Below are 25,252 nucleotides of genomic sequence, written 5' to 3'. Positions count from 1 at the left end.
CCATCTTTCCTCATGAGAAGCTTTGTTGCCATATATGGTTGGCATTCACCCCTTAATAGGGCAGAGCGTGTCAACCACGTCTACGCGCCTTCTTACTCAGTCCGTCGAAATGTGTATCACCTAAAATTGTCGCTCCACCTTCTGGTCAACTCGTCCACAGGGTTGGGCGTTGACCTAGTTCTTAGTTCGAAATCACACCTGGCGAGCGCACCCCGATGACTCGTCTCAAACAAGTGTTCACGAAGGGTTGGAGCTTTTAAGTAACAGTAAGGGTCATTTTTCATGTGCTACTCCCATATAGTAAACACAGGAAGAACATTAGCACTGAAGAGTCTCAACTTGATCTTGTTGTTGAGATGACTGCATTTCCAGATTTTTGGCAAAGCAGCGAAAGGGGGTCTAGGGCTGTTAATGCGGCGGGTGACATCCAGTTCGGGGCTAACACCGAGGGACACGTCGCTACCTATGTAGATACACATATTGATCAAAATTTTCGATGCCCTACCCAGATAGGGAGAGTGCGATGACTCATCAGAATGAGGACCTTGTTCATGTTTATTTTCAGTCTGACTCTACTAAGTCCTCTTTCCAAATCCAGAGCCATTTGGCCAGATTCTATGACCCGGCGAGAGAGTAAACAGATGCCATCAGCGTAGGAGTTTGAAGAAAAATGTCCCGGTCCATTGAAATTCTCCACGTCCTCCGGGCAACGCAGCATGAAAGACGTCGCCGATAACAAGAAGAAATAATATTGGTGACAAGATGCAACTCTGGCGGACTCCGCTTTCAACCCCAAATTCCACCGAGACTTTATGCGGATGCATCATGTGATATATTGCGTCATTATATGTCGCTTCGAAAATAGCCATTAGCTTCTCCGGAATTCTCTTATGCACATCAAGAAGATAACTCCTAAATCTATTGTTCACGGAAACCTCAGTGACTTTATGTGTGATCCTCTGTGCTCTCAGCTTGAAACTGCAGAAATCCACAAACCTTCACACCATTACGGTTGCCAAGACCGCCTTTCTCCATTACAGTTCTGATCAAGATGTTGTCAGAGCCAACCTTGGCATTCCAGTCACTTATTTTCTTCTTTTTCTTCAGTCTTTGTCCCGTTCTCAAGCGAGGTCGACGTGTTAGGTTCCACCATTTCCAGAACATATTAGGGAGAGGAGTACTCTCCAGACTTCCATCATTTTACAGCCTGAATCTCCAGCTTATATGGTTGGAATTCCCGCTTGAGTTGGAGAAAGCGAGCATCCTGGAGACCCTTGTTACCGTCTTAGAGGAGCATGCGCACATTCCAGAAACCAATCATAGTCCGTTTTCGATAGCCAAATGTCAATCTTTATCCGAGGCTTTGTTGATGCTTCGGTTGCAATAAAGTTTCGAAATTTGCAGGTTGCCCATAAATTTCTAATCCGCCTCTTACGACAAGCACGAAAGAGGGTATTCTGAAGCTCCAACTCACAGGGCAAGGAACTGTCAATGATCCATTTAAATATGTGCGATTTTGCATTTGCAAACTTTGAGTTGCCATCAGAACCCTCCGCTTGAAGATTTATGTTATACAATCAAGCTTTTGGCGCAGTAAAATATAGCATGTCCTTGGAGAAACTTTGAACCATATATTTTATCTTTAAATCAGGTTTATGCAGTAGAAATGATATAATGTTTGCAATCCAATGCAGATAAATTTAAAGTCGGTACCATAGTTCATAAACTCCTGGCACGGAGCGACCATTTGCTAACTTGACATACCAGAGGTGGAAAGCGAAGCCATGCCTGCTTTTAAGGGCTCCAGAAACTCATCTGAGATGGTGGCATCTACAGTCAGGGGACAAAAATTGTTTGGCAGAAGTCTGCTTCCAATTCATATAGCCTGAATCTGGAGTACATAGGCAACGAGTTGTAACGTGGTATACAGGTGCCAACAGATGTAGTGGTTGAGTTGGTTCATGTGACTTTTGATGGTTAAAAGTTAACCAATTATGCACATAGAGTTCGAGTTTATTTTCTTTTTCGCCTTTATTGGTGCAGGCTTATGTCTTCGTCGCCACTTTTTGCTTATTTGTTTTGATTCAGCCGTAAAGGTGGTGGTTATGGGGCTTAGAAAACCTTTTCTTTCTAAGCATAATGGGCCAATAATTTTTAGGAAGTTTCCAAATGGATTTTTTGGATCAGGGAAAGGTAGCCGAAATCTTTGAGAATCCAAATTCCTCTCTCATGATGAAATATACACTCTCGTGACTTAGCCCTCCTGGAGAAGCAATCTCGTGGACGGTGAGATGCCGGTCTTCCTCTAAAAGCTCCCTAACTGCTGGAAGTTCTAGGACGCCGATCGTGACTCGGATTTTCTACCATTTCGTGCCCTTCATGTGGGTTCGTGTACTTCCCGATCCTCCAACAACGAATTCAGAACCAAATTTCCGTTTATATTTGACTGACCCTAGTATCTCAGGTCATCTTTGATACCGAAAATTCGAAAAATTTAAACGTCACTTAACGAACTTGTCATATCGATTACATTTTTAAGGGTAAGATATAAGTCAACTAATAATAATAATAATCGTTGGCACAACAATCCATATTGGATCAGGCCCTTGAAGTGTGTTAGAGCACTTCATTCAAGACCGTAACGGTACACTACAGAACACTGTAGGAGGCGATGTAGTCAGCATTACGCTCGCCCGAGATTATTACCCTGATTTGACTCAGGTACTCATTCACAGCTGAGTCGACTGGTATCCGACGTCAAATCACTATACAAATCGGCAGTGCCGCCAGCGAGATTTGAACCGCGACCAGCAATGATATCAAACTCTCAGTAATCTAAAGCCAAACCTAAGTAAGAATTTGGTTCCTATGTGAAGCATAGCACGTCAAATACACCTATCTGTCATTGCTATCCCCTCTACTCCCTCGAAACTTCAACCAAACTTTCACTCCGCCTACACTGTTCTACGCCACGTAGCTTTGAGGCGACCAAATCTACCAGCCATCCTGGGATACTATACTTTCAAACCCTTTGCCGGAAAATTGAATTGCCCCCTTTTTCAACGTGTCACCTACCCACTGCCATTTCTGCCTTCTGATCAACGCATTCACGATTATCCGGGGTAGTTTGTATGATATTGCCTTATACCCGAGTTCGCCGAAAACTCGACGTAGACATGAGTTGATGAAAGTTTGGAGTTTGGTCATGGTCCTTGGAACCTTGCCTTTTTCCCAAATCCAGAGTCTTTTAGCCAAGGGTCAAGGGCCATGATTCGACGTGAGAGCAAGTCGATGCCATCAGTGTAGTCAGCGTGTTCGTGAAAAAAATGGCGTAATACATATATTTAACCGCTCCACATTCTCCAACCACGACTCTACGGTAGATGCAATTAACATGCCGGTAAATCTGGCCAAATGTATGCTGCTTTCTGGTGGTTGCTGTGCCGTGTTGTCGGAAACCCATCTAACTCCGCTGAATAGAGCCGAATCAGGGGGCGTTGGCTGACCCCGGGTGTTCCCGGATAAATAACGAGCTTGGGCGAAAATTATCTCTTGAAGAGGACTCTATGGTGGTGGGGAGGGTGTAGCCCCAAAGAGTACACCGTCACAGTGGAAGTACCAGAGGACTTGATACTGGCTTTTCTCCTTCCGTCTCAGAAGAGACTACAATTGTTAGCTTGGAGGATGACCTGACTGCTAGTGTTACAGCAAAGCAGCCAGATGGTGCGGAGGTCTACGCGACGGAAATAGTGACTACGGTAAAGTCCTTGCTAGAAAGAGGGGGTTGATCTTGGCGGACGGAAGCGGCGGTGGATATATAGTCGTCCCAAAGTCGGCTATCAATTACCTGGGGGTGGTGATTGATGGCAAACTGAACTTTTAAGAACACTTATAATATGCATCTCAAAAAGGCAGCCGAGGGATACTGGCATTTGAAAACATAATGCAGAATATTTCCGGGACGAAACACGGTCAGAGGTTGCTTCAAGCCACAGCGATGCGATCCATTCTGATTTACACGTCACCTGTGCGCACAAAGGCGCTTGCAAATTTTTAGAAACAGAAGCAGGCGAATGCGGGTCACTGGTTGATGGCTTTGAGTGTTTGCAGCATCTCTAGAACCATATCAAATAAAGCATTATTCCCAGTTGACATTTTGGAGAAAGAAATAAGTTTTCTGTACCAAGGAAGGTTTATGGAAGGATACAAAGGACGCAGGAATGTAACAAGATTAGAGTGGATTGATCTCCGGCAATGCATATGGGATTCGTTTACGAGAGGTCGCTGGATGCACAGGCTGGCTCCCAACATTAGGATGTGGCTTGAGCGGAAGCATGAGGAGATCAACTACCATATTATCTAGTTCCACACGCGACACGGTGGATGCCACAGGTAGTACCTGCATCGCTTTGGGTTTAGTTGATTCAACGAATTGTCCAGATGTGGTTACATATCGGAGAATCCAGAGTAAGTGCTGTTTCACTATCCAAGCTGGGCAGGAACATGACTCTTGAATATAATTGTAGAGATGGTAAGGTCGAAGGAAAACTGACTTACGGTTTCCTCCATAATCGTAAAAATACAGTGACTGCAGGAAGAAAGAATGAGGGAAGCAGAAAGGAATAGAAGCACAAGTGCCTAAAAGCGCGAAGTAATACCTAAATGGTGGTTCCCCGGTGTTGGGGCAGGACAGACCGAGGATGGTTTTTAGTGGGTGCGAATCCCACACTTGCCTGATCTAGCTCCGACATTCCGCGCAGTTGAGCCGGGGTGGACGTATTCTAAGATTTTCCACTTTCGAATACGAAGTAGCATGCAGGATGTCGCATACAAAGGGCAAGGAAGGCATCGGTGACGTGGCACAAATGTGATCAGATTGCCGCTTTCAGTGTGTATTTTTCCTCCCCCTCTTTGCGTCCCTTCAAAATGTCCTGCTTAAAAATAATGTCCAGGAGAGCAATAATTATGCATATGTAATTCTTTTCAATCACTGGCTACTGTCCTAACTTTTTGTGAAGGTATATAGTCATATTCGTTGATTTGCCGATTAAAAGGTCAGAGCGTTTTAGGTAAGAAAAGGCTTTCTGGATGGCTTTTCTCCGGAGTTTTTTAAAGCCAGTCATCCAATTAATGTTAATAACTCCAGTTAAATGGAGGTCCTCATCTATGAATTTACTATACTTGATGATGGGCCGGACTAATTGGAAAGAAACTTTCTTCAACTTTGATTTGGTTAACAAACCCCTGCTTTTTGGGCTCAATACTAAACTTTAGTCAAAAAGGAAACGGAAGACAGACGGTTTTGGTTAGGGCAAACCTCTGCCTGTCTCTTAGTTCCTTGATACACATTTATCAGAACGAGTAGGTATGAATTTTCACGACAAAATCTAGGCTGTTTTGGTACGAGTTTGGCCGAAAGGAAGGAGGGTGGAGTGTTCTTAGTTCGTAACCTATTCTCGAGCGAGTGGATCAGTTGGGCGGCAACCTTCTATCAGTTTTTCTGGACCAGGGATCTCTCTTCTCAGACTCAGACTCAGTGTTGGAACTTACGATGTATGTCTATTTGATAGACAAGCGCACTACTTGAGGCCAGCTTGGTGGGTAGTTTTAAGGACTCATCCTACAAAAATTTTGCTCATACATTGGAATTATTGCCAAATTCTGCAATAGTTTTCCAAAAAAAATTCTTATCCCTGCTGGTTAGATATTTGACTGGTGATCGTTTCACATAGCCAGCATATTGCTATCGGACAACACCAGCACCGTATCTGACAACAACCGCTTTCAAGAACCCTGAAACGAGGATATTAATTCACTTCAACTTTAGAACATAATTTAAGTTGAAAAGTGAGTTAAATAAATTATTTGTCCCAAACTTAAATTCACACCCAATAATAAGCAAATAGCAAAAGAGAGAGTTTCGTTCGAGCTGTTCGATTCCATATTCGTGTTGTGACTCTCTGAGAACTTTTGGAGGATTCCGGAAATTCAAATCCGCCTTACTGCTCTCTCAAAGGTAAAGATGCGCGTAAATTGCAGAACGGAAACTGTGCAGCATCGGTGCTGTGCCAGTTTATACTGATGTAAACCATGGTCACATTGTGCTCTTGAGGTTCACCAGAAGTGATCATTGGACAGAGCGTTTCAGATGATATAATTGGCTCCAGTCCTCAACAACTTTCAACACTTCATGGTGTTTTCTAAGAGGTGTGCTTTAGGGCTAGGACTCGTAAGGCTCTTGTATCTTAGTATTGATCTTTTCAACAGATGATAAAACTATATGGATGCCTAGTCTTCACCGACCATATTCTCTTCATATGTTGCGTCCCAACAAAAAAGTAGATACAAATGTGCACCTTAGTTTTGAAATAGAAACCTTATTTCACAAAGATAACTGACATCAGGAGTGCTCGATTGAATGAGCTTTGGCGGTGCGCCAATGCAATGGGGTCGTGGATTTGGCTCGTGATTAGACGGTCTTCGGCATGCATTGAGTGGTGCTGACGTTGGACGCCAAAAATGCTTTTGATTTGGCCAATTAAAGTTGTATCGCACTTCGGCGAAATCCTTTGCCGCCCGTTAGTTGCCAGTCAACCAATCAGGGAATGCGGTTCCCACGTAGTCGAGAAGGCGATCGGAGTCGAGTCTGCAATCTGGCTCATCTAAAGTGGCTCTTACTACGAAGCCTCATAGGAGGTTATCTGGTACTATCAGAGCTAGGCTGGCCGTCTGCGAGTATAACCGAGGTGTTAGATAGGTCTCGAAACCATTGATATGAATGCTGAGCCTGCATTTGTTATAAACCAATATCACTGTGTCAGTCACGGTGGCGATCTGATTGGGATCTCTAAATCAATCGATGTTCCAAAAGGAAAATGGTATTATGCCTAAACGTCAAACTCCGAAGGCCTTCTTGCTCTCGGTTACTTACCTTGGCGAAGCGACGCTTTTGTGGCACGCGACAGACAGAGAGTTGAAGGAGTAGACTACTGAGATAAGTACCACTTTTCTGGTTTTTATCCTTTAGCCTTTTTAGGGTCAACGCGCATAGATCAAGTTCACCAATTTTTTCGGTCATAGGAATTGATCTGGGGTAGTCGAAACTAGTTCATTAAGTCCTTGGTCCATTCCCTATACACTTTCGGCTAATGTTAGTAAGTGCGTTTTCATCTCTTGATCATGAAAGACACCAGCTAAAGAGTGTCATTTCATTCAGATTGCTTAAAGCTTGAAATTGGTACCTCCTTTACGAAATTTAACGTACGACGGAAACCTCGACCGATGTGTTTCAGAAAAGGCAATAGCGATAGGTGTTACAACAGTTTTGCGGTAGTTGACCATAGTTACGAATAATCAGGCTGGACCTAATGGAGCAGACACAAAAGCAACACTATCAGTATCAAGTACCTAGACGTGATTATGAAGGTATCATTAACGCATTAACACAGCGGTCGGCGGTGACATTTTGTTAACGATCAATTGTAAACTTTAGCCGAAATTACTTCATGTAAGATTGGTTGTGGCCTGCCCCCTGAAGTAGATGTAATGTACCTAACGATTTCCAATCACAAGCAGTAAAATTGAAAAACAAAACAAAGAACCATGGCATTTGGGTGTCGCATGAATGACACGAAAAATTAACATCATCATCATCAATCATCATTAACGGCGCAACAACCAGTATCCGGGGTAGTTTAATAAGGAACTCGAAGCACCCCGGTTTTGTGCTGATGTCCACCAATTCTATATCCCTAAAAGCTCGATGGCGTCCTGACTAACGCCATCGCTCCATCTCAGGCAGGCTCCGTATATTCTTTTTTTTTCTACCATAGATATTGCCCTTATAGACTTTCCGGGCTGGATCAGCCCCATCCATACGGGTTAGGTGACACGCCCACCGCAACTTGTTCAGCCGGATTTTATCCACAACCCGACGGTCATGCTATCGCTCATAGTTCATGTAGGCTACGGAATCGTCTATCCTCATGTAGGGGGCCAAAAATTCTTCGGAGGATTCTTCTTTCGAATGCGGCCAAGAGTTCGCAGTTTTTTTTTTGCTAAGCGCCCATGTCTCCGGGGGAATACATAAGGGCTGGCAACATCATAGTCTTGTAGAGTAAGAGCTTTGACCCTATGGTGAGACATTTCAAGCGAAACAGTTTTTGTAATTAACGCCGTTATTTTAAATTTTGTTTAGGAATTGAGGGATTCCAAAGTCCTCCACCCATGTGATGGCGGACCGGACCAGTTGGGAAGCAACTTGCTTCCACGGTTGAGGTCCACGGACCCCTTATTCTTGGGCAAACACCGAAGCTGCTAAAATTAGACTTTCGGTTTCGTCCAGGGCAGAGACAACTCATCAGATGCTGTCTCACCTCTGCTCTGGGAGCAGCATTTCTTAACAGAATTTAGTTCAGCGTCGGCCGGCTTCAGGCCTGAATTGTTGTTCGGCGGTTTTGTCCTGAATGTAATTTATACACATGTCACATTTAAGCATGCTGGGCTAAACTAGGGAAATACTACTTCAAAGCAGCTCCATGATGATAGGGGCAGAAGTAAAGTGAGACTGGTTTTAGTGGGTATGAGTCCTACCGGTTGCTGCAGTCTGCCGCTTTACCGGCAAGTTCGGGAAGGTGGCTTTTCTTAGGTTGGTCCTTGGTACTTCGTCTCCTCACACATTCTGCCAAAAATCACGTGTCTTAAATCTGGAGTACTCCAGTTTGCATTGGAATAGGTATGAAGGTGAAGAAAAGGTATAAAAAGTAGGGACAACTGGATGTACTTACTAAATAACACCAGAAATGGTCGAAAGAATGATAGAGATACTCGTTCGGGCGTAAAATTGGAGGCCCAAGAGCAGGTAGAGTATAATAGTTCTGATGTGTCAAAAAATCTATCAGGAGAGTACCGATTCAATCAAAATTTGTGGTTATCAAAAGGTGCGGCTTCTCAACCATAGCAACAACTGCTTTGAGTCTCTCTGACTAATATCAAATCTTCCTGTAAATTGTCATCACATCATCAGAAAATGATTATTCGTCATATCCTTCTCATCCCGAATTTCTTAATATGGCATTGTATTCGTGTAAACAAGAATAGGAAATAACTAATACAACGAGCAACACTGCTTAAAATTGCTTTCTGGGGAGAAGAAATAAAATTTTTAGTTATCATCTTGTTCTTTCATTGTATGCTTCCACCAAACAAACCCGGTTTTCTTATACAAAACTTCCTTCCTAACTCAATTTCTGACCTATCTTCAACAATCCTCCTTCATCTCCCAACCCGAACTCTGCCTATAACAAATACCAATGAGTGGATGATCCCTCATCTAATGATTTCATTAAAAGAGTACATAAAAACCGTACAAGGTCACCACCCTCTTAGACCCGACACTGAAAAATACCATTAATCACTGTACTATCAGAAATATCTGTTCTAGGCAGTAGCGACCCCTCACAATGTCTGCCTCGTAAATCCCGATAGCCCTTACGCCATGTAATATGATTCAAATTCACCCTTTAAAACAGATTGCAATTTAGAGGGTATGCATTATAGCTGGCACGGTTTTTCGTACAACCCTCCTTGAATCGTTCTCCACTTAAAGCCTGCATTGTTTTTGATTTTATAGTCCTGGGACCGGGAGGACTATGCACTTGTGCTTATCATGTTGCCGGCATAGACTCAACATATTTCCCAGTTGACTCCGGCCAGAGTATCTCCGTTGCGTGGAAATTTGGGGTTTCGATAGCAGCAAGTGCAGTAAGAACAGGAGCGGCTACGGAAGGTCCTTGGAGACTCTTTATGTAGTGATTTTTATTTCGCCATGAAAAACAAGCCCATAATTTTGGAGCCTGTTTTTGGAAGGTGTCCAATGTTCAAACCAAACACGGAATCAAGTGCAACGTTTGCTGCACATGCTGCACTTTATTGCATAATTTATTGGACGGCAGCAGCGTGTGAGAAAAGTATTATTTTAACATGTCTGGGTTCAATGCAGTCGCATCTAAAGTTAAGTGTTGTTGTATCTTTTATACAATTAAGTTTATTGTCAAGATCAGACTAGCGGTAATAAATGCTTTATTGAGGTTGTTATGTATTATGGATTAACTTATGAAGCCATTAATGAAGTATGCAATTAAAATGTGAGAAACAATCAAATTTGCATTTAAATTGAAGAAAGGCCTAGCATTATCTCAAAGTAACTGTATGGAGTATCTACGTGAATATTGTCTTTCCAGTTTGATTTAGTGGAATAAAGCGGGTTCATAAGTCAAATTGTATAAGGTAAAATCAATGTTTTCCCAATGATTCATTGAATGTTCAATTTAGAGAGTAATTCATCGAAATATGAATACAATATCAAAATTTGGTTGATTTATTCTGACAGGATTACTGAATTCAAATTAATTTCACCTCAACACAATAGCTTCAGTCATCTATTGTCTATAACTTATGCACATATATAAATTTATTGTTATTCAAAACAAAAGCTTTTTGGTAGAACTAAGAGTTATGCGTCCATAAAGAGGAGTTAAACAATACTTCCCGGATGCACTTTTTCCTTTAGCCACAAAAATCGCCTTCTCTATTCCAACTAGACAACATTACCTCCCCCAAAAAAGTGGAAGTTCAATTTCCAGTGCATCCTTACAACTGCACTCCAACCGTTCACCAACACGCCTTTGGCTACTCACTTCGAATAATTCATGGCCGTGTCACATGCAGGACTTTGAACCATTTTCAAACCATTCAAGTGGATCATCCCTCAGCTTTCCCGCCCCCATGGAAGTTCTGATTCCATCCTTAACAATTCCAGCGAAAGGGCTGGAATACAACGATGAATTTTGTGAATAATTTTTGGGGAATCCCTTCGGTATAGCTATATCGGATATGGTCGTCATGGTGAAGGATATGACTCCCTGGTTGTATGATATTATATATGGCGTGAAGTATATGTCGAAGGATTTCAGATATTTGCTGTAAAGACTTCTCGTTGACAATTACATTTAAATGGATTTCATTTCGAGCGGAAAATTTTATGTAATTGTGAGATATAAGGACTTATCAGCTAAGATATAATATTGAGAGGAAGTTTTATTGAACAATAAGGCGTGAGGGAATCCGATTTTCGGAAATGCCAATAACGTCACATCTTTGTAATGGGAAGTCCTCAATTTAGTCATAATTGTATTTCTGGTATTTTCAAACTGCGAAACCGTCAAACTACTTTTTGTTATTGCTGAATGGTCACAATTGAAAATTTGGCCGATTTTTGGCAAACCCTCTAGTGGGGGGTGGGATGTTGGGACCACGTTATCAGTATTTTCAAGGACAATTAAAATTTGTGAAGGAAAGGAGGCAGAAGGACTTCAGAGCATTGGCCGCAACTGTAGTTCATCAACCCCAATCATTTCATGGCTGATGAGCTCATAGGTGCGACATTCATAAAGGAATCGTTTCCTGAATACTGCTTCTTCGTTACAGGATAAACACTTATCATCTGGTGATACTCTTACTATGACATTTGTCTAACTAGTTATTTATGACCAGTTAGAATGCCCGCGATTTTCTCGCTTTTCGATAGGACGAACTTTGCAATAAGCTGGTCTGGTTTTGACAGAAAAGTCTAGTGTCTACCCTATCTTCGTCCTTGTGGGTGGCCTGTTCCCAGCTACTGAATATCGTTAGTCAACGCTACCAACACCCGAATTTTTGGCGACCATTAGGGCTCACAAAGACGAATACTCGTTTCTATCTGACAGATAGAGCTGTATTCCAGAAGCTTGTTCTCCTGAGCATCCCTTTGGCAAGCATTACTATGGTTTGTGGCAGTTTTCCTTAAGTGTAAAGCTAATTTTATACCCCCCGCCATTAAAATATTTGGGAATCCTAGAATCGACATAGTCACTGGACGACCAGTGAGCCGGGGGGTAGTCCAACCAGGTGTTGGAGTGTTTGCAATTTTTCATTGGTCTTGTTCCTCTTCCTGCCGTTGTTTAAGCTCCCGGCCCGATGGTAGATTTAGTTTTACCCATTTATTATACCAGCCACGGTCGCAAGTGGCCAGCTTGTAGAGCTTGGGTGGAGGGAGTTGCATCTTCTCCCACTTCGCAGGCAGGATCTCCGGGATTTTCGTGAAGAACTGGAGTATTCCCAGGGCATCACCCTTGGTGGACGCGTGTATTGCCAGGTTGTGGCAGTGTTCATTAAGGTGGATAGTCTTCCTCACTGCTCGACGAATTGCCTTATACACCTGTTTCAGCGTTTGTATGGTTCAAACTTCTACGAAGAATGGCTTTGTCGCCGTCTGTAAGCACCTGGCCCTCGTAAGGCTCCCCGCAGCAGTCCCCAATAAGACCACCGAGGACAGACCCGAGGAACTTGGACAGCAAGTTGGGCTGTTGCATCGCTTGAAGCAATAATTCTGACGGTCGGTGCGTGCTGGTCTTTTTCAGCAGCTGACTTTGTTTATCAGAGAAATCTCAAGGATGACACCTGGTGCACCCAGATCAGGCATTCGATAGAGCCAAATGGCGAAACCGATCACGACGAGCCGACCCCGCTTATGAACGGGAAAAAGGCTGAAGAAAAAGAAGAAGATAGATATGAGAAAAAGTAGCACTGAATGTTGGCCAGCCAGTCTACATATTTCAGAGAGCTTCACCGCCCAATGAGTGTTGGCATATTTATTGTTTTGAGCCTTTAAGTCTGCTAAATTCAAATTCAAGCATATCAAACCCTACTAGAATCAGTTACAAGGACATCTAGCATGGACCAAAAGTGTAGATTCATCTGCGAAATGTCGCAACAAATGGAATAAAAAATGGGAAAAATTGGAAATGGTTGCTAATCCAACAACACACAACAACAGTTCTGCTACTAAAAGTTATTTCCACTTCAAAGTAGGAAGTGTTGGGATTTTAAAAAAAAAACTGTAGACAGTTAAAAGTGACGGCGGGTCCTCTGTGCCAGAGATCAGACAAAATTCTGTCAACTAATTTTTCAGGTTGGGGAAATTGTAGGGTTGAGGACTCGTTCCGGAGAAAACTACCTACCACGAAGCTACGAAAGGAGCATGGGATTGGACCAGAAATACAGCGACTAGGACAGTAAGGAAACAGGATTCTAAATTGCGCATGCTCTCATGGAAGGTGCACTTCTAGCCGTTAGCCGGCACTCCGTCCCAGTATACGAATGATATCTCTGCGTTACAAGAAAAGTGCTAGACGATACCATATATTTTTGCTGCCATCTAGTAACTTTCCTAGTCAGCTAGGAAAAGGTTTCCTAGTCAACTAATAAAAGACACCTGCTGTTATCAACTTTCAACATATATTTAAAGGACTAAGGAGCCTCAGAGGACACTATTTACAGGACACGAAAACTAGAAAATGGAGAGGTCAGGAAGGGAGGGAACCCGTATTCAGGTGGTACGCGGACTGTGAATTATCCAGTTTGCAACGTTGCTGGAAGTAGTTATTGCATGTACTTGGTAATCGAAAGCTGCTGCTTTTCAACTTTGATAAATTTCTGTTCACGTAGGGAACCAATATAGGCTTTCACCATCCTCTCGTTAGCATCGTATTCCAAGTAAGGACATCACTTCAAATAATTTTTGACAATTAAGTGGTAGTAAACACTGAAGTCATATTGAATGAAGTCCTCGCGTAATATCTACGGGTGATGCCGAAATAATCGTTACTATTAGATTCCCTGGAAATGAGGCATCAGCAATTGACATTTACAACCACCTAAAGAATCCATTGAGGACGAGTTTCTTTGTTAGTCAGTGGTTAAACAAAAGAAACAAATTGAGGACAGGCTAAATTTATTTCTTAGAAATCATAAAAACTGTAGATGGGCAACAAATGTCCCCTTCATGAGTGTGTTCACACTGCAGAAGCAAACTGCAGGTGGTGGGACACCTAATCGTATGGAGGAAGCTGATTCAACCCGAAAAGTGTATAGAGATATCTGTGGTAGGAAAAGGGGATGATGTACACTCTGCTTTAAATGGAATGATTGCGTAAGCCAGGACGATAGGCAGCTGATTTTGGGATATTGGATTGGTGTACCTCAGTGTTAAGCCGGGTTATTTTGAAACCTTTACCAAAGAGTGTTACTTACCGGATATCGGTTGCTGCGCTGTTCATGATGATAGTATTAAAGTTTTCGATGGCCTAATTGTAGATGTTTTTCCATCAGTAATGGCGAGCAAGTTAACGTTTGGACAGGAACCCTTACTAGAGGAGGAGAAGGTCTTTGCCAAGACGAAAGAATACATACATTTACGTTATCCCAAACTGAAGTTCCTTATCTTTTATCTGTAATTGGGGGGGGGGGGAGCTATTCTTCAAACCTCGTAATCTCTGCCTCGAACTTTTGTCAAAAGTGTTCCCGGCTAGTTTGAAAAAGCAGGAGGGAAGGGTTACCTAGATACCTAGATGTCTCTAAGAGTAGGTATGGTGGTAGTACTCATTTCTGTTTTAGATAGTAAATACAAGGTTGGGATAGCGATACTCTTTTAGTTGGAGGCTAAGAAGTCTCTTTATAGTAATGGAGACTGAAGGGAATATAAAGTTGTGAGTGATCAGCAAACTTCCAGCTATTCTTAATGTAAAGAATCGTTTCCAACGGCGGACTTACCAGTTACAACTATCGAATGCTGTGATTGACTTTTGTAATAAGTGCATACTCCTCGATAACAATATGAAGGCTTCTTCGTCATGAGCTAGAATTTCACCGAAATCAGTTTCGAGTGAAAGAAGTTCGTGACACTCTAGGGAATACTCCTCTACCAGTAGAGTAGCGAGATAGAAAAAGTATTGATGAAATATGCACGAATTTGCTAGTTTCCGCGACGCAGTCCGTCATGAATTGGATATTGATTTTGGGTAGAATTTCGATTCAAATATTCCGGTTCAGGTTACGTTTGAGTACTGCACAGCCACGGACACTATACAGAGGGTAAAGGTCCATTCTTTCGGCAACTACATTCAGAGTTGGATCGGACAATATCTTACTTGCGCATGGGATTGAAAGTCAAATTTTCCAACTTGCTTTTTCTGAGGAACAGATAGTTTTGGAGTTGGAGGAGGTGGGCGTGTGACTGCAGATAAATATGAGAAAACCAAGATTTTCAGTCTAAGAGGTCATGACGCTTTCACTATCTTGATGGTATTGTTTCGACTAATAACGGGAACACTCTGTCCAGGGACATTATCAGTTTTGTATGTCAGGCACCCTTGAAAGTTTTAATTAGAAGGCGGAGGTGGCGGTGAATAGGTCGCGAATTGAGGAAGAGCGGTAGTTCTATTTTTACCTATGTCACGCAGTAACATCTACTATTCTTAGATAGTCAAAAAGTGGATTACTTTGGAATTACGCAATGCAAAGAAGTACATCAGGAGTATATGGCTCTTGAGAAGTTAGGGGGAGTTGAAGCATATTGTCAAAGGAGTTAAGGCATATTTGGCGCTTTATGCCATATAAAAGGATGAGCATAAACCTTATAATGAGAAGGATCTCCGTAAATGGAATAATCGTAATGTAGACTGGTCAGTAAATAGGTGGTACATCCAGAAAGAATGATTCTTCTATTTTTGGTCAAATCCTGATTTTCTTAATAATATTCATCTCCGGTCCAATGTATCTCCAGGGCCTTACTTAGCTACACGCCGACGGAATGAGGCACGTTAAACTGATCACCTTAGCAAAGTCATTTAAGCAGTAACTGGTGTGACAAACAATAAGTTAAAGCGCCACAAATCCTGCTTCTACCTAAACTTCCCACGCATGTATCTTCTCTTCACTAAATCACCAAAAAAAAATCAATCACATTTTTCACCTTCACATTCCAGCACTACAAAAATCATCCATGCAACTGACATTTTTTTATGATTACTCAGTTGTAAAACGAATTAAAAAACTACATTTGAAATCTTTCATTGAAAAACCTGTTCTTCTGGCTCAGAATAAGCATTTAAAAGATTCCACGAATGAATTTCTCTTGACCACCCCAGCGAGAAAAAAACTTGCGAATTTTCGTGTCAATGAATCGAAGAGACCCAGAAAAACTTGGAAGCTATGCAATTTTATCATGGCGTGCAGGGACGTCAACTATTTAGATAGATTTCGTTACTTTGTAAGAACTATCTTGGCCATGGTCCAATGAAAACAATGAATCTGAATTGAAAGCAATTGCAGTTTGGATATGGTTTCTATTCAAAAGAACTCTTCATTCTATTTGTGGTTGAGAGGAAAGTTGAATATGTTCAGTGAAGTGGATGATATCCTTTTGGTTTTTGGGGTGGAGACTCAGGCTAGAAGGATGATTTTTTTTTTCATGGTTTTGGGATTGCAATTCTAAGATAGAGGCTGCCTCGTATGTTTGTTTGGCAAGAATAATGATATTATAACTACGGAAGAATTATGGAGCTGAAAATTTTATGACATTGGTGTGATCAGGACTTCCTGATTTATAGAGATGAAAAGGAGAAAATTGAAATTTGTAGGAATTGGTCCATTTCCATTCTATTTATTTGTTGAATTATAAAATAGAGAGTGTCGTTTTGGCATGCATAGGTAGAATTTCGAGGGTTGATTCCATGAAAATTAAAACAGTTTTTATAAGCGAGGAATAAGAAAATATCACTATTTTGAGCCTGCATTGGGAAGGTCTTTTTAAACATCAATTCCGGATATTTGAACTTGGTAAACATTCTAACGACTTAAGATATTTTCACCAATTGAACAATATATATTTATGTGATAAAATGCCGTTCTGGACATCTCTCGTATAAATTAAAACCCACTTCAAAGGATATTCGGTAACTGTTGCCCTAAAGGTACGACCCAATCTACGCTACGTGACGCGACCTGGCCACAAACTGCACTGCTTGTCAAAATATCTTTATATATCTTTATATGGTTGTGTAAAACAAAACCTTATTAAAATCGATTTGCTGTCTGTCTGTCTGTCACAAGCATTTTTCTCGGAGACGGTTATAGCGATTGACACCAAATTTAGTGGAAAGATGGGAACTCTGAACGCTCACACAGTGAGTTACACTCAGACAGTGAATTACATTCTTTTACGTCGAATTTAAGGGGGGGGTCCATACATGCAAAAGGGGGGTGTACATTTTGTTTTCACCAAATATAGTCATGTGGGGTATCAAATGAAAGGTCTCGATTAGTACTTTTCGAAACAAAATAATTTTGCCATTTGTTGGAATGGTGGAGAGTGCGGGTGGTCGAAAGTGATCATCTCTTTAACGGACCCATTGTCAGAAACTACCCAACCGAAAAATCTGAAAAAAAAATCAAGAGGCTGCCATTATATGGTGCCTGCGCTCTCCTGACCTGGAAGTCAGTTTCTGACATAACTCCGACTGCAAGATTCTGGCCCAGGTTAAGCAGAAAAGCCATTGTTTAGTGCTAGGCATCAATGGGGACTTCCCATTTAATGGATAAAGATGATTTCTATGAGCAATTACACACAGTTCAGGGAAGGCTTCATACAGATGACATTGTGATTGTGATGGTTGACTTGAATCTGAAAATAGGCCCTGAAAGCAGCTTGCTTGCATATGTAATGGAGAAGCATGGTCTCGGCAACCGTAACGATAATGGTTACAGGTTTTAGGATTTCTGCAAATTCTACCGCCTCGCTATTGAAGGCTCATTGTTCGAGCACAAAGCCTGCCATAAGATCTGTTGGGTTTCAAACGACCGACACCATACAAGCGATCAAATCGAACACTTTGCAATCAACAGTAGGTTTAGGAGATGTATCCTGCATGTGCGTAACGAGAGAGGCACTGACATCAACGTCGAAAAGGGTGACCATCTGATGGTTGTTTACGTTCACTTCCGTGTTGCGTCCGCCACTTCTGGCAAGATTGGAGAGCTGCTACCTTCTAACTCCAATATGCTTGTATAATCCAGCTGTCGCCTGACAGCGGAGGAGCTATCTTTCTGATTAGAGAGCAGATACGCTGAGTAATCCACCTCGAAAATCAACATTTAGCCGTCATCAAAAAGGATCTTCTCGGGTGCTATGCGGTCATTGGCTTCGTTCCGACGCATTAAGGTCTGGCTCACTGCGGAATCGTTTAGGCGGATCGACAAATGGAAGGAATTGAAGGCTCTACTGACCGCTGCAAAGCATAGCGGGCTTGAGGCGCTCGAACTGTAGTTTAGTATAGCATATAGCAGAGCATAGTATGCACCGTGACAAAAGGGAATTTTCTATGGCGTTGTTTTTTTCAGAAGCGTATACCGAATCACGGAAACAGCCTACATGCGATGGTCCGGTGAAGGGCGTTAACTGCCGATTGCTCACCCATGATGACTAGCAACTGGTCAGGGGTACGAACATTTTGAGAATCCGAGACCAGGAGATTAGAGAATGATGGGGTTGAAGGTCAAGATTTCAAAGAAGGGCACTCATTCGGTGTGTGACAATTGGAGGGTATATGAGTACCCATCTCGAGATCTTGATAAACAAAGAGCAGACTGATTTCCGCTCTGAATTCTCTTGTATTGACCACATCAACACCTTAAGGATCATTTTGGAACAATTTGCGGAGTTTAACTCATCGCATCACCTGTCCTTCGTCGATTTCAAGAAGAGTGTCGATAGGGTGAACACGGAATATATATGGAATGCTCTCCCCAACGAAATATGATAATGCAAAATGCCATGCGTTCCCCCGAGGTAGAATCTCGAAGGATTTTGAAGTACGTGAGGTTTGCGTCTTGCCACCGATATTATTTTTGCTTGCTATCGATGTCGTTCTTCATACTGCTTTTCCGTAAGAAGTGGAGAATTTCAATGGACTATGACATCTTTCCTCACTTCGGCTACGCTCATGTCATCTGTTTACTCTCTCACCGGATAATGGACCTTGGCCAAAAGGCTCTGGATTTTGGAAAGAGAGTCAGGTAGAGTTGCACTCAAGATAAACTCAAATCAAAGTTCTTAGTCTGACGGGTCATCACAGTCCACTCCCATCTACATTGATGGGCAGAGCAGATAAGCTGTCGTTCAATTTGTATATCTAGGAAGTGTGACTTCTGCCGCCAGTGGCAGCAAACTAGATGTTGCCAGACACATTAACAACGCTAGATCCGTTTTCGTTGTCTTGTATAAAATCTGGAAATGCAGTTAAATTAACACCAAAATCAAGTTAAGACTATGCTGGGCTAGTGTTGTTTCTGTGTTTCTACATAGGAGTAGTATATGGGAAGTGACCCTCACTGTCACTCAAAAGTTCCAAACCTTCGTCAACACCTGTCTGCGATATATCATCGGCGTAGCACATTTCTGAATAAAGAACTTGGTTTGCGGACGGCCCTGATTCTCGTACGCACTATGATTCGAATGTAGAAGTGGCAGTGAATAGGTCACACATTAAGGAGGGACGACAATTGCATTGCAAGCTGTGCTATGTAGTAGAACCCACTCTCTCAAGGTGGCCGACGAGTGGGTCGCCCCAAGAGTACTTGACGCAGAACAATAGAGAAGGAGTTGAGGCGGAGCTGAAGTGTATGACAAGTAACCGCGAGGAGCGGCGTATATTTGTGTTTCACGCGCTATACTCCACCAAGGCAACCAGAGATATAAAATTCGGCATAGCTTCAAAGCCTTTTTACCAAATGATGTTCACGAGAGCATCAGTACGAACATTTTTGCACAAACAAATTCATCGACGTTTTGTTGATTCAATGTATTTAGTTAACCATGGCCCTCCCTAGCGATTTTAATGATATATTTTGGTCGATGGCGTGAAAACATTCCGAAGATGTTCTAAGATGACGGTCGCTTTGAATTTTGGTAACCAAATCCACAACAACTTGACTTAAGTGGCGGATTTTGCATTTCTGGTCTTTTCACGTTCTTGGCGACCGTCTACAGCGGATAATTAGTGGTACTATCAGCTATCAAGTCGTGTAGAATCCTTTCGAAATGAACCGATACGTTTTTCAGAAGATGAAATTTCCTTTATAAGTCAACATGACAGAGGTTAGCGCTTGCAGGATGGTCATCCACATAATTGATACATTGAGGATTTCAGGAAAATAGAGCTCTTGGTGGGATGCTCGCCAACATACTTTATACGTGCGAAATCCTTTATTTAGTGTACGGACGAATCTCGACATATTTTGCACTGATGAACACGGTTTGAAATTTTCAGCACCGATTCAATCGTGGTCAAAGGGAAGTATAGGTCCCAGGGCGAAACGTGGATTGCCATCCACGATGGAGCATAAAACCTGGGAAACGCCTGCTGAACCAACACCAACTACTACCAAACCCTATCTCCACTTTCACGTGGTGACCACTGGGAGTTCTTTCCTCATGAAAAACTGCAGACGGAGAAGAATGAAAGCGATTCCCTCGTGCCTAAAAACGTGAGAAAATGTACCAACTGGCCCTCCAGGTTGGGGATTGGGTTGGGTTGACAACTCTACACGGAAAACCGATGTTACGAAACCACGGAAGGAGCCACGGAAACCACTGATTGTCGTACTTTAAGGGAAAACGGAAAACACTTCTTTTGGAGATGGGTGTATAAGTTGCTCTGTCTTTCAATAATGAACTATGTTATCGGGCTGGAAAAATTACTACGTATGCTCAAGATATCCGTAAGTATATGGTGAAAAATTCGCAATTGTACCGTTATCCAGTTCTTCACAAAAAAAATATAAAAAAAGGGAAGAAAAAGGCGGCCTTCACACGGGATGACCCCCTTAAGTGCTATTCATGGATGGCTCCCGGAAAACACACTAATTACACTTACCTGGAAAATCATATATCCTGAATCGTACATCCAAAAATCCTGTGGTGTATGTCCTGGCTTGGACAACTGTATAGCCAGGCATCGTTGTAATATGAGTCGGCAGCGTTGAGGTGTTCCTGGTGATTTCGTCCCCATTTTGTCGTCGATAATTTTAACAAACACTTTTGATAAATTTCAATAAATTAAGGAAGCAAATGACACTAGTCGCTACGTTAATTTCATATTATTCCAGAACACAAAACTCAAGAAGGATATCAATTTTCAGCGTCCTGTTCACCACACATGAACGAATCACAATTTTTACGGAACGCGATTAACAACTAAACGTTCGATCGCGGCAATCGATTTTCGAAAATCGTCCAAAGAATCAATTTGAAATGCAAATAGTCCGGTCACGTTGTAACTGACATCATATTCGAGGTTAAAAGATCTGCGAGAAAAAAGACAAGAGATTATTAAAATAAGACTTGATCCATAGTCAAATGGTAAAAAATGTGTGTGTGTTGGCCAATGAATGAGCTAAGGTGATTTTTTTCTGATTTATCTTGAATGGCAAGCGAGAAAGATTTGCACGTATTACAGACCAGTAGATAGTTTAGCGGTTTAAGATTTCAAAAAATTGGGGAAAACAAAACACAAATGTGTGAACGAAAGACCTTACTCATCTACTTAATCCAATAGCGAACCAGCGAGCCAAGGTTCTGATTTAAATATTTCAGGTTTTTTGGAATTTTTCACAGCGATCTTCCGAGAGAATCAGCTCTTTGAAAAGAATCTGAAGAATATCTTTTTTTTACGACTGCTCGATTTTATACATATGCACGTACGTAAAATGTATCTATTTTGGATCGCGATCACGTAGAACCAATCTATTCTTCAGTTTATGATCATTCAGGAAAAAAACGACCCAAGATCCCCAAAAATTCGCGATTAAGATTTAAGTCCCGCGGATTCCCGATTAACAAAAAGCTACTTCTCCTATAGCTACCGCGATTCTTGGGCTTCCATTCTAAGGAGATGTGGAAGACTAACCTTCTCGGCCTCTATTCTTCGCGTAACACCTGCCTGAGTAGTAGTTGCAAAAAGAAGTTTGAAAAAATACTGGGCACATGATGACAACATTTATTACCAATTACTTGGGGGCATTACTCATATCTGTGTTTCTATGAAGCAATTTCGGGCGGGTCTTTTGATAGAAACAAAACCAAACAAAGCTTTTGAAGTCGATAGTGTTAAGATATGCTCAAGTGCCTATACAAGATTGAAAGAGTTTTCAGTGAGGTCTATCGGTTGGTACCTGTTAACCCTCGGTCGAATCTAGAAAAGATTTCGCTAGTTCTAGACCGGAATGAAAAGATACTTTCTCAAAAAAAGCTCCCTCCAAATTGACACTTTTTCCTTCAAAGCCTTACCAAAGATTTTCAGGAATTCCTTTCAAACCAAGGCTGCATTCCCTAGTCAAATGGTCTCCCCCCAGCAAATAGGGTTAACAAATTATTTCAAATTCAAATATTTAAAATGAAACAGGTTGACCGTTTCATATTAGCATGAGTGTTGATATGTTTGAAATGTGACATCATGACTCCAGCCCAAGACCAATGATCATTTTTACGGCTCTCCCAGTAACGAATGCCATTGAAAATTTTCGAGGCGGGGACAATGTCAATAGCAAAGCCAATATTTGTTAACCTCAACGCTATTTGCTGATGTTTTCAGGTGAACAATCATCTAACTAACTAACAAGCGGCAAACATATCAAAATAACCATAAATTAACGGACAAAAGGTTGAACAAGATTTTTTCAAAATATTTTTCTTCCCCAGACATTTTGGTGCATTTTTTGGGTGGCTACCGGTGAAACTGTTTACTTCTTTGCAAAAATTTGATATTTCAATCAAAACAGAAAAAGCGTTAAATTTTATTAATAATAAATCTACATAAAGACGAATATGTTTGTACATTTCAATCAGGTTGTGAAAACTTGAATTTAGATATATATCGATATCTGTAGTTTCGAAGTTTGATTGGGGACATATGAAATGGAAATTTCAGATAAAAAATTGATCTTTATGATTGCAAAAATGCATAAATGCTTGCATGGGGAAATAGCGGGCGCCAGAGTGCACAAATTATAGTTTTACATAATCGTGGCGTCTTATAATGTGGTACCGGGACTGAAACAAAACTCGAAATTGTGAATTTTACTTTCACCTGTTATCTGCATAGAAGCAATGATCCATTTTATCCGGAACGGCCTTGAAATATCTGATGACACTATCTGCTCGCATTTTGTTGGAAGATGCATTTGTTTGTTTGATAAAATTACGTCAGTAGACTTGTTATTATCATTTCTCGTTTTTAATCGAATCACAAAAAATTGTCTGAACCGGGGCGCGCTTTGGCTGTTTAATGCATTGCTCTTTTTATCTGAATGTTAGAGGACACGAATTGAAGGTTACAGTGTCGCGTGAAAGGATGAATTTTCAACCCCACACTAGGGGGGGGGGGGGGGCGATTGGTCCTTTCTCTTCAACCTCTTCGAAAATTTTGGGGTGGTGACTTTCCTTAAAAGTCACAGCCCTTTAATCTGAGGTCCTCTTAATACCATCATGGTATAGTTTCAATTTTCATTAAGAATGAGACCTGATACTTTTCGGGTTAAATATTTTGAGCCCTTACTCCCCTATGTTTCACCTAATATCAGCAATAAAACAAGTTTCGAGAAGTACTGGTTGAGCCTTTTTATTCGATACCCCACATGACCACACTCAGTTATACTTTTCGGGTTAGACGTTTTGAGCCTTCACTCCCCTATATTACACCCAATATCAGAAATAAGTTCAGCTTCGATTAGTACTAGTTGAACCCTTTCATTCGATACCCCACATGACCATCTTCTGTGAAAAAAAATTTACATCCCCCCTTTTGCTTGCATGCAGTGCCCCTTGCTATATGTAAAGGCATTTACAGACCACATGCTCTCATCAAATTTCGTGAAAATAGCCTCAGCCCTTTTCAAATAAATCGGATGTGACAGACAGACAGATAAAGTCGCAGATTACTTGTAGACGTAGTGATTCGCTTTACACTATTATACGTGGCACCAGTTTGGGAGGAAGCACTAGCATGTGAGGGCAATTGGAGGAGAGTAAACATGATTTACTGCTTAGTGGCGCTAAGGGTGCGCAGCACCTTCAGAACAGTCTCAGGCGAGGCAGCGTGTGTTATAACGAAAATAATCCAAATGGACATTCTAATAAGTGGGGTACGCTGTCTGTACGAGAAAAGGAGAATGAATCCACCTGAAGATGATACAGAATTCCAAAAGGTCGCAAGGCGGGATTTACTGGAAAAGCGGCACCAACAGTGGTATGACTTGTAAAGGAGTCGCTGGGTACACACGTTGATTCTTTGTATTGAGGAGTGGATTCAGTGACGACATGGTGAGATTAGCTGCCACCAGACCCAATTCCTGTCAGGGCATGGTGGTTACAGGAGGTATTTGCTTCAATTGAGGTGGCATGGTTGCCCTTTTTGCTCTGAATGTGATTGCACACCTGACCACCCGTAGCATGTCATGTTCTACTGTCCACGATTTTGCTAAAAGAGGAGGAACCTGGAAGACCTTTTCAAAATCAGAATAAGCCTCAGAACATCGTCGGCGAAATGCTGAAGTCGGAGGAAAACTGGTATACGGAGAACTCTGGAATCAAAAGAATTCAGGCGAAACTTGAAAAAGCGAAGCGCATCACGAGGGCGGAACGGAAGGCTTGGTCGCTTAAAACGCAGGTCTCCCCCTCCCTCGAAGAAATGCTTTGTGGCGGTTCCGTAGGGAAAGAAGAAGAAGAAAGGGGGTGGTTTTAGTAGGTGAGAGTCCCACGCACAGCTGCAATCTAACGTGATAGTGTCTTTCTTAATTTTCACTCCCATTTATAAAAAAAGACAAACAGACAGACGGACAAACGGGACATTGAATCGATTGATTCTATAAGGCTTCGTGCCACAAAAGGGAGTGTGAAAGGAGAACCGGAAAGTCCTCTGTCTCCAACCCCGATAAAAATAGCGGTGGGTACTCCTACTTAAAAAGTTGCGGCACTTTAAATGGGGAGTATTGGGATATCATCATAGGGGAAAAGGAGGAAGTGCACGCAATGCCCCCCCCCCCTTCCCCCCATAACACCGTCGAAAAATTAAGGGCAGTCACCACCTCATTAATAAACAAACTGGTAAAGCAATCATCGTCGGGATGGTCAAGCCAAGTTCTAGAGTGGGGTTTTAATATCAAAATGCCTTATTTGAAGGGGCTATTACTTTTTAAGGTGGTTGACCGCCACGAGTTTTCATCAGAGTCTAAAAGAGTGGACGTTTCCATTCTTCCTTCATAAGATCTCCCTATTCCCGAGGATGGGGTTGAAATTCCAAGATATGAAAGTAGCTAGATA

At 41.9% G+C, this 25,252-nt stretch overlaps 1 protein-coding gene across 8 annotated transcripts in view; it reads right to left on the bottom strand.

Annotated features, from left to right (window-relative positions):
• The window catches only part of LOC119647592 (rho GTPase-activating protein gacF), a 590,569-nt gene that overhangs the window by 155,357 nt on the left and 409,960 nt on the right, over positions 1–25,252 (bottom strand). For 7 of the 8 annotated variants that reach the window (XM_038048610.1, XM_038048613.1, XM_038048607.1 and 4 more), the window contains one exon: positions 20,811–21,240. In XM_038048610.1, coding sequence (XP_037904538.1) covers positions 20,811–20,945 — 135 coding nt within the window. In that variant the 5' untranslated portion in view covers positions 20,946–21,240. Of the gene's footprint in view, positions 1–20,810; positions 21,241–21,471; positions 21,492–25,252 lie in introns of those variants that run through there. The other variant, XM_038048609.1, reaches the window with a different exon arrangement.

This window comes from Hermetia illucens, chromosome 2 (assembly GCF_905115235.1).
Source record: "Hermetia illucens chromosome 2, iHerIll2.2.curated.20191125, whole genome shotgun sequence".
Taxonomy (NCBI): domain Eukaryota; kingdom Metazoa; phylum Arthropoda; class Insecta; order Diptera; family Stratiomyidae; genus Hermetia; species Hermetia illucens.
Note: the sequence above shows the minus strand (reverse complement) of the source record. Positions and strands in the feature narration are given on the sequence as shown.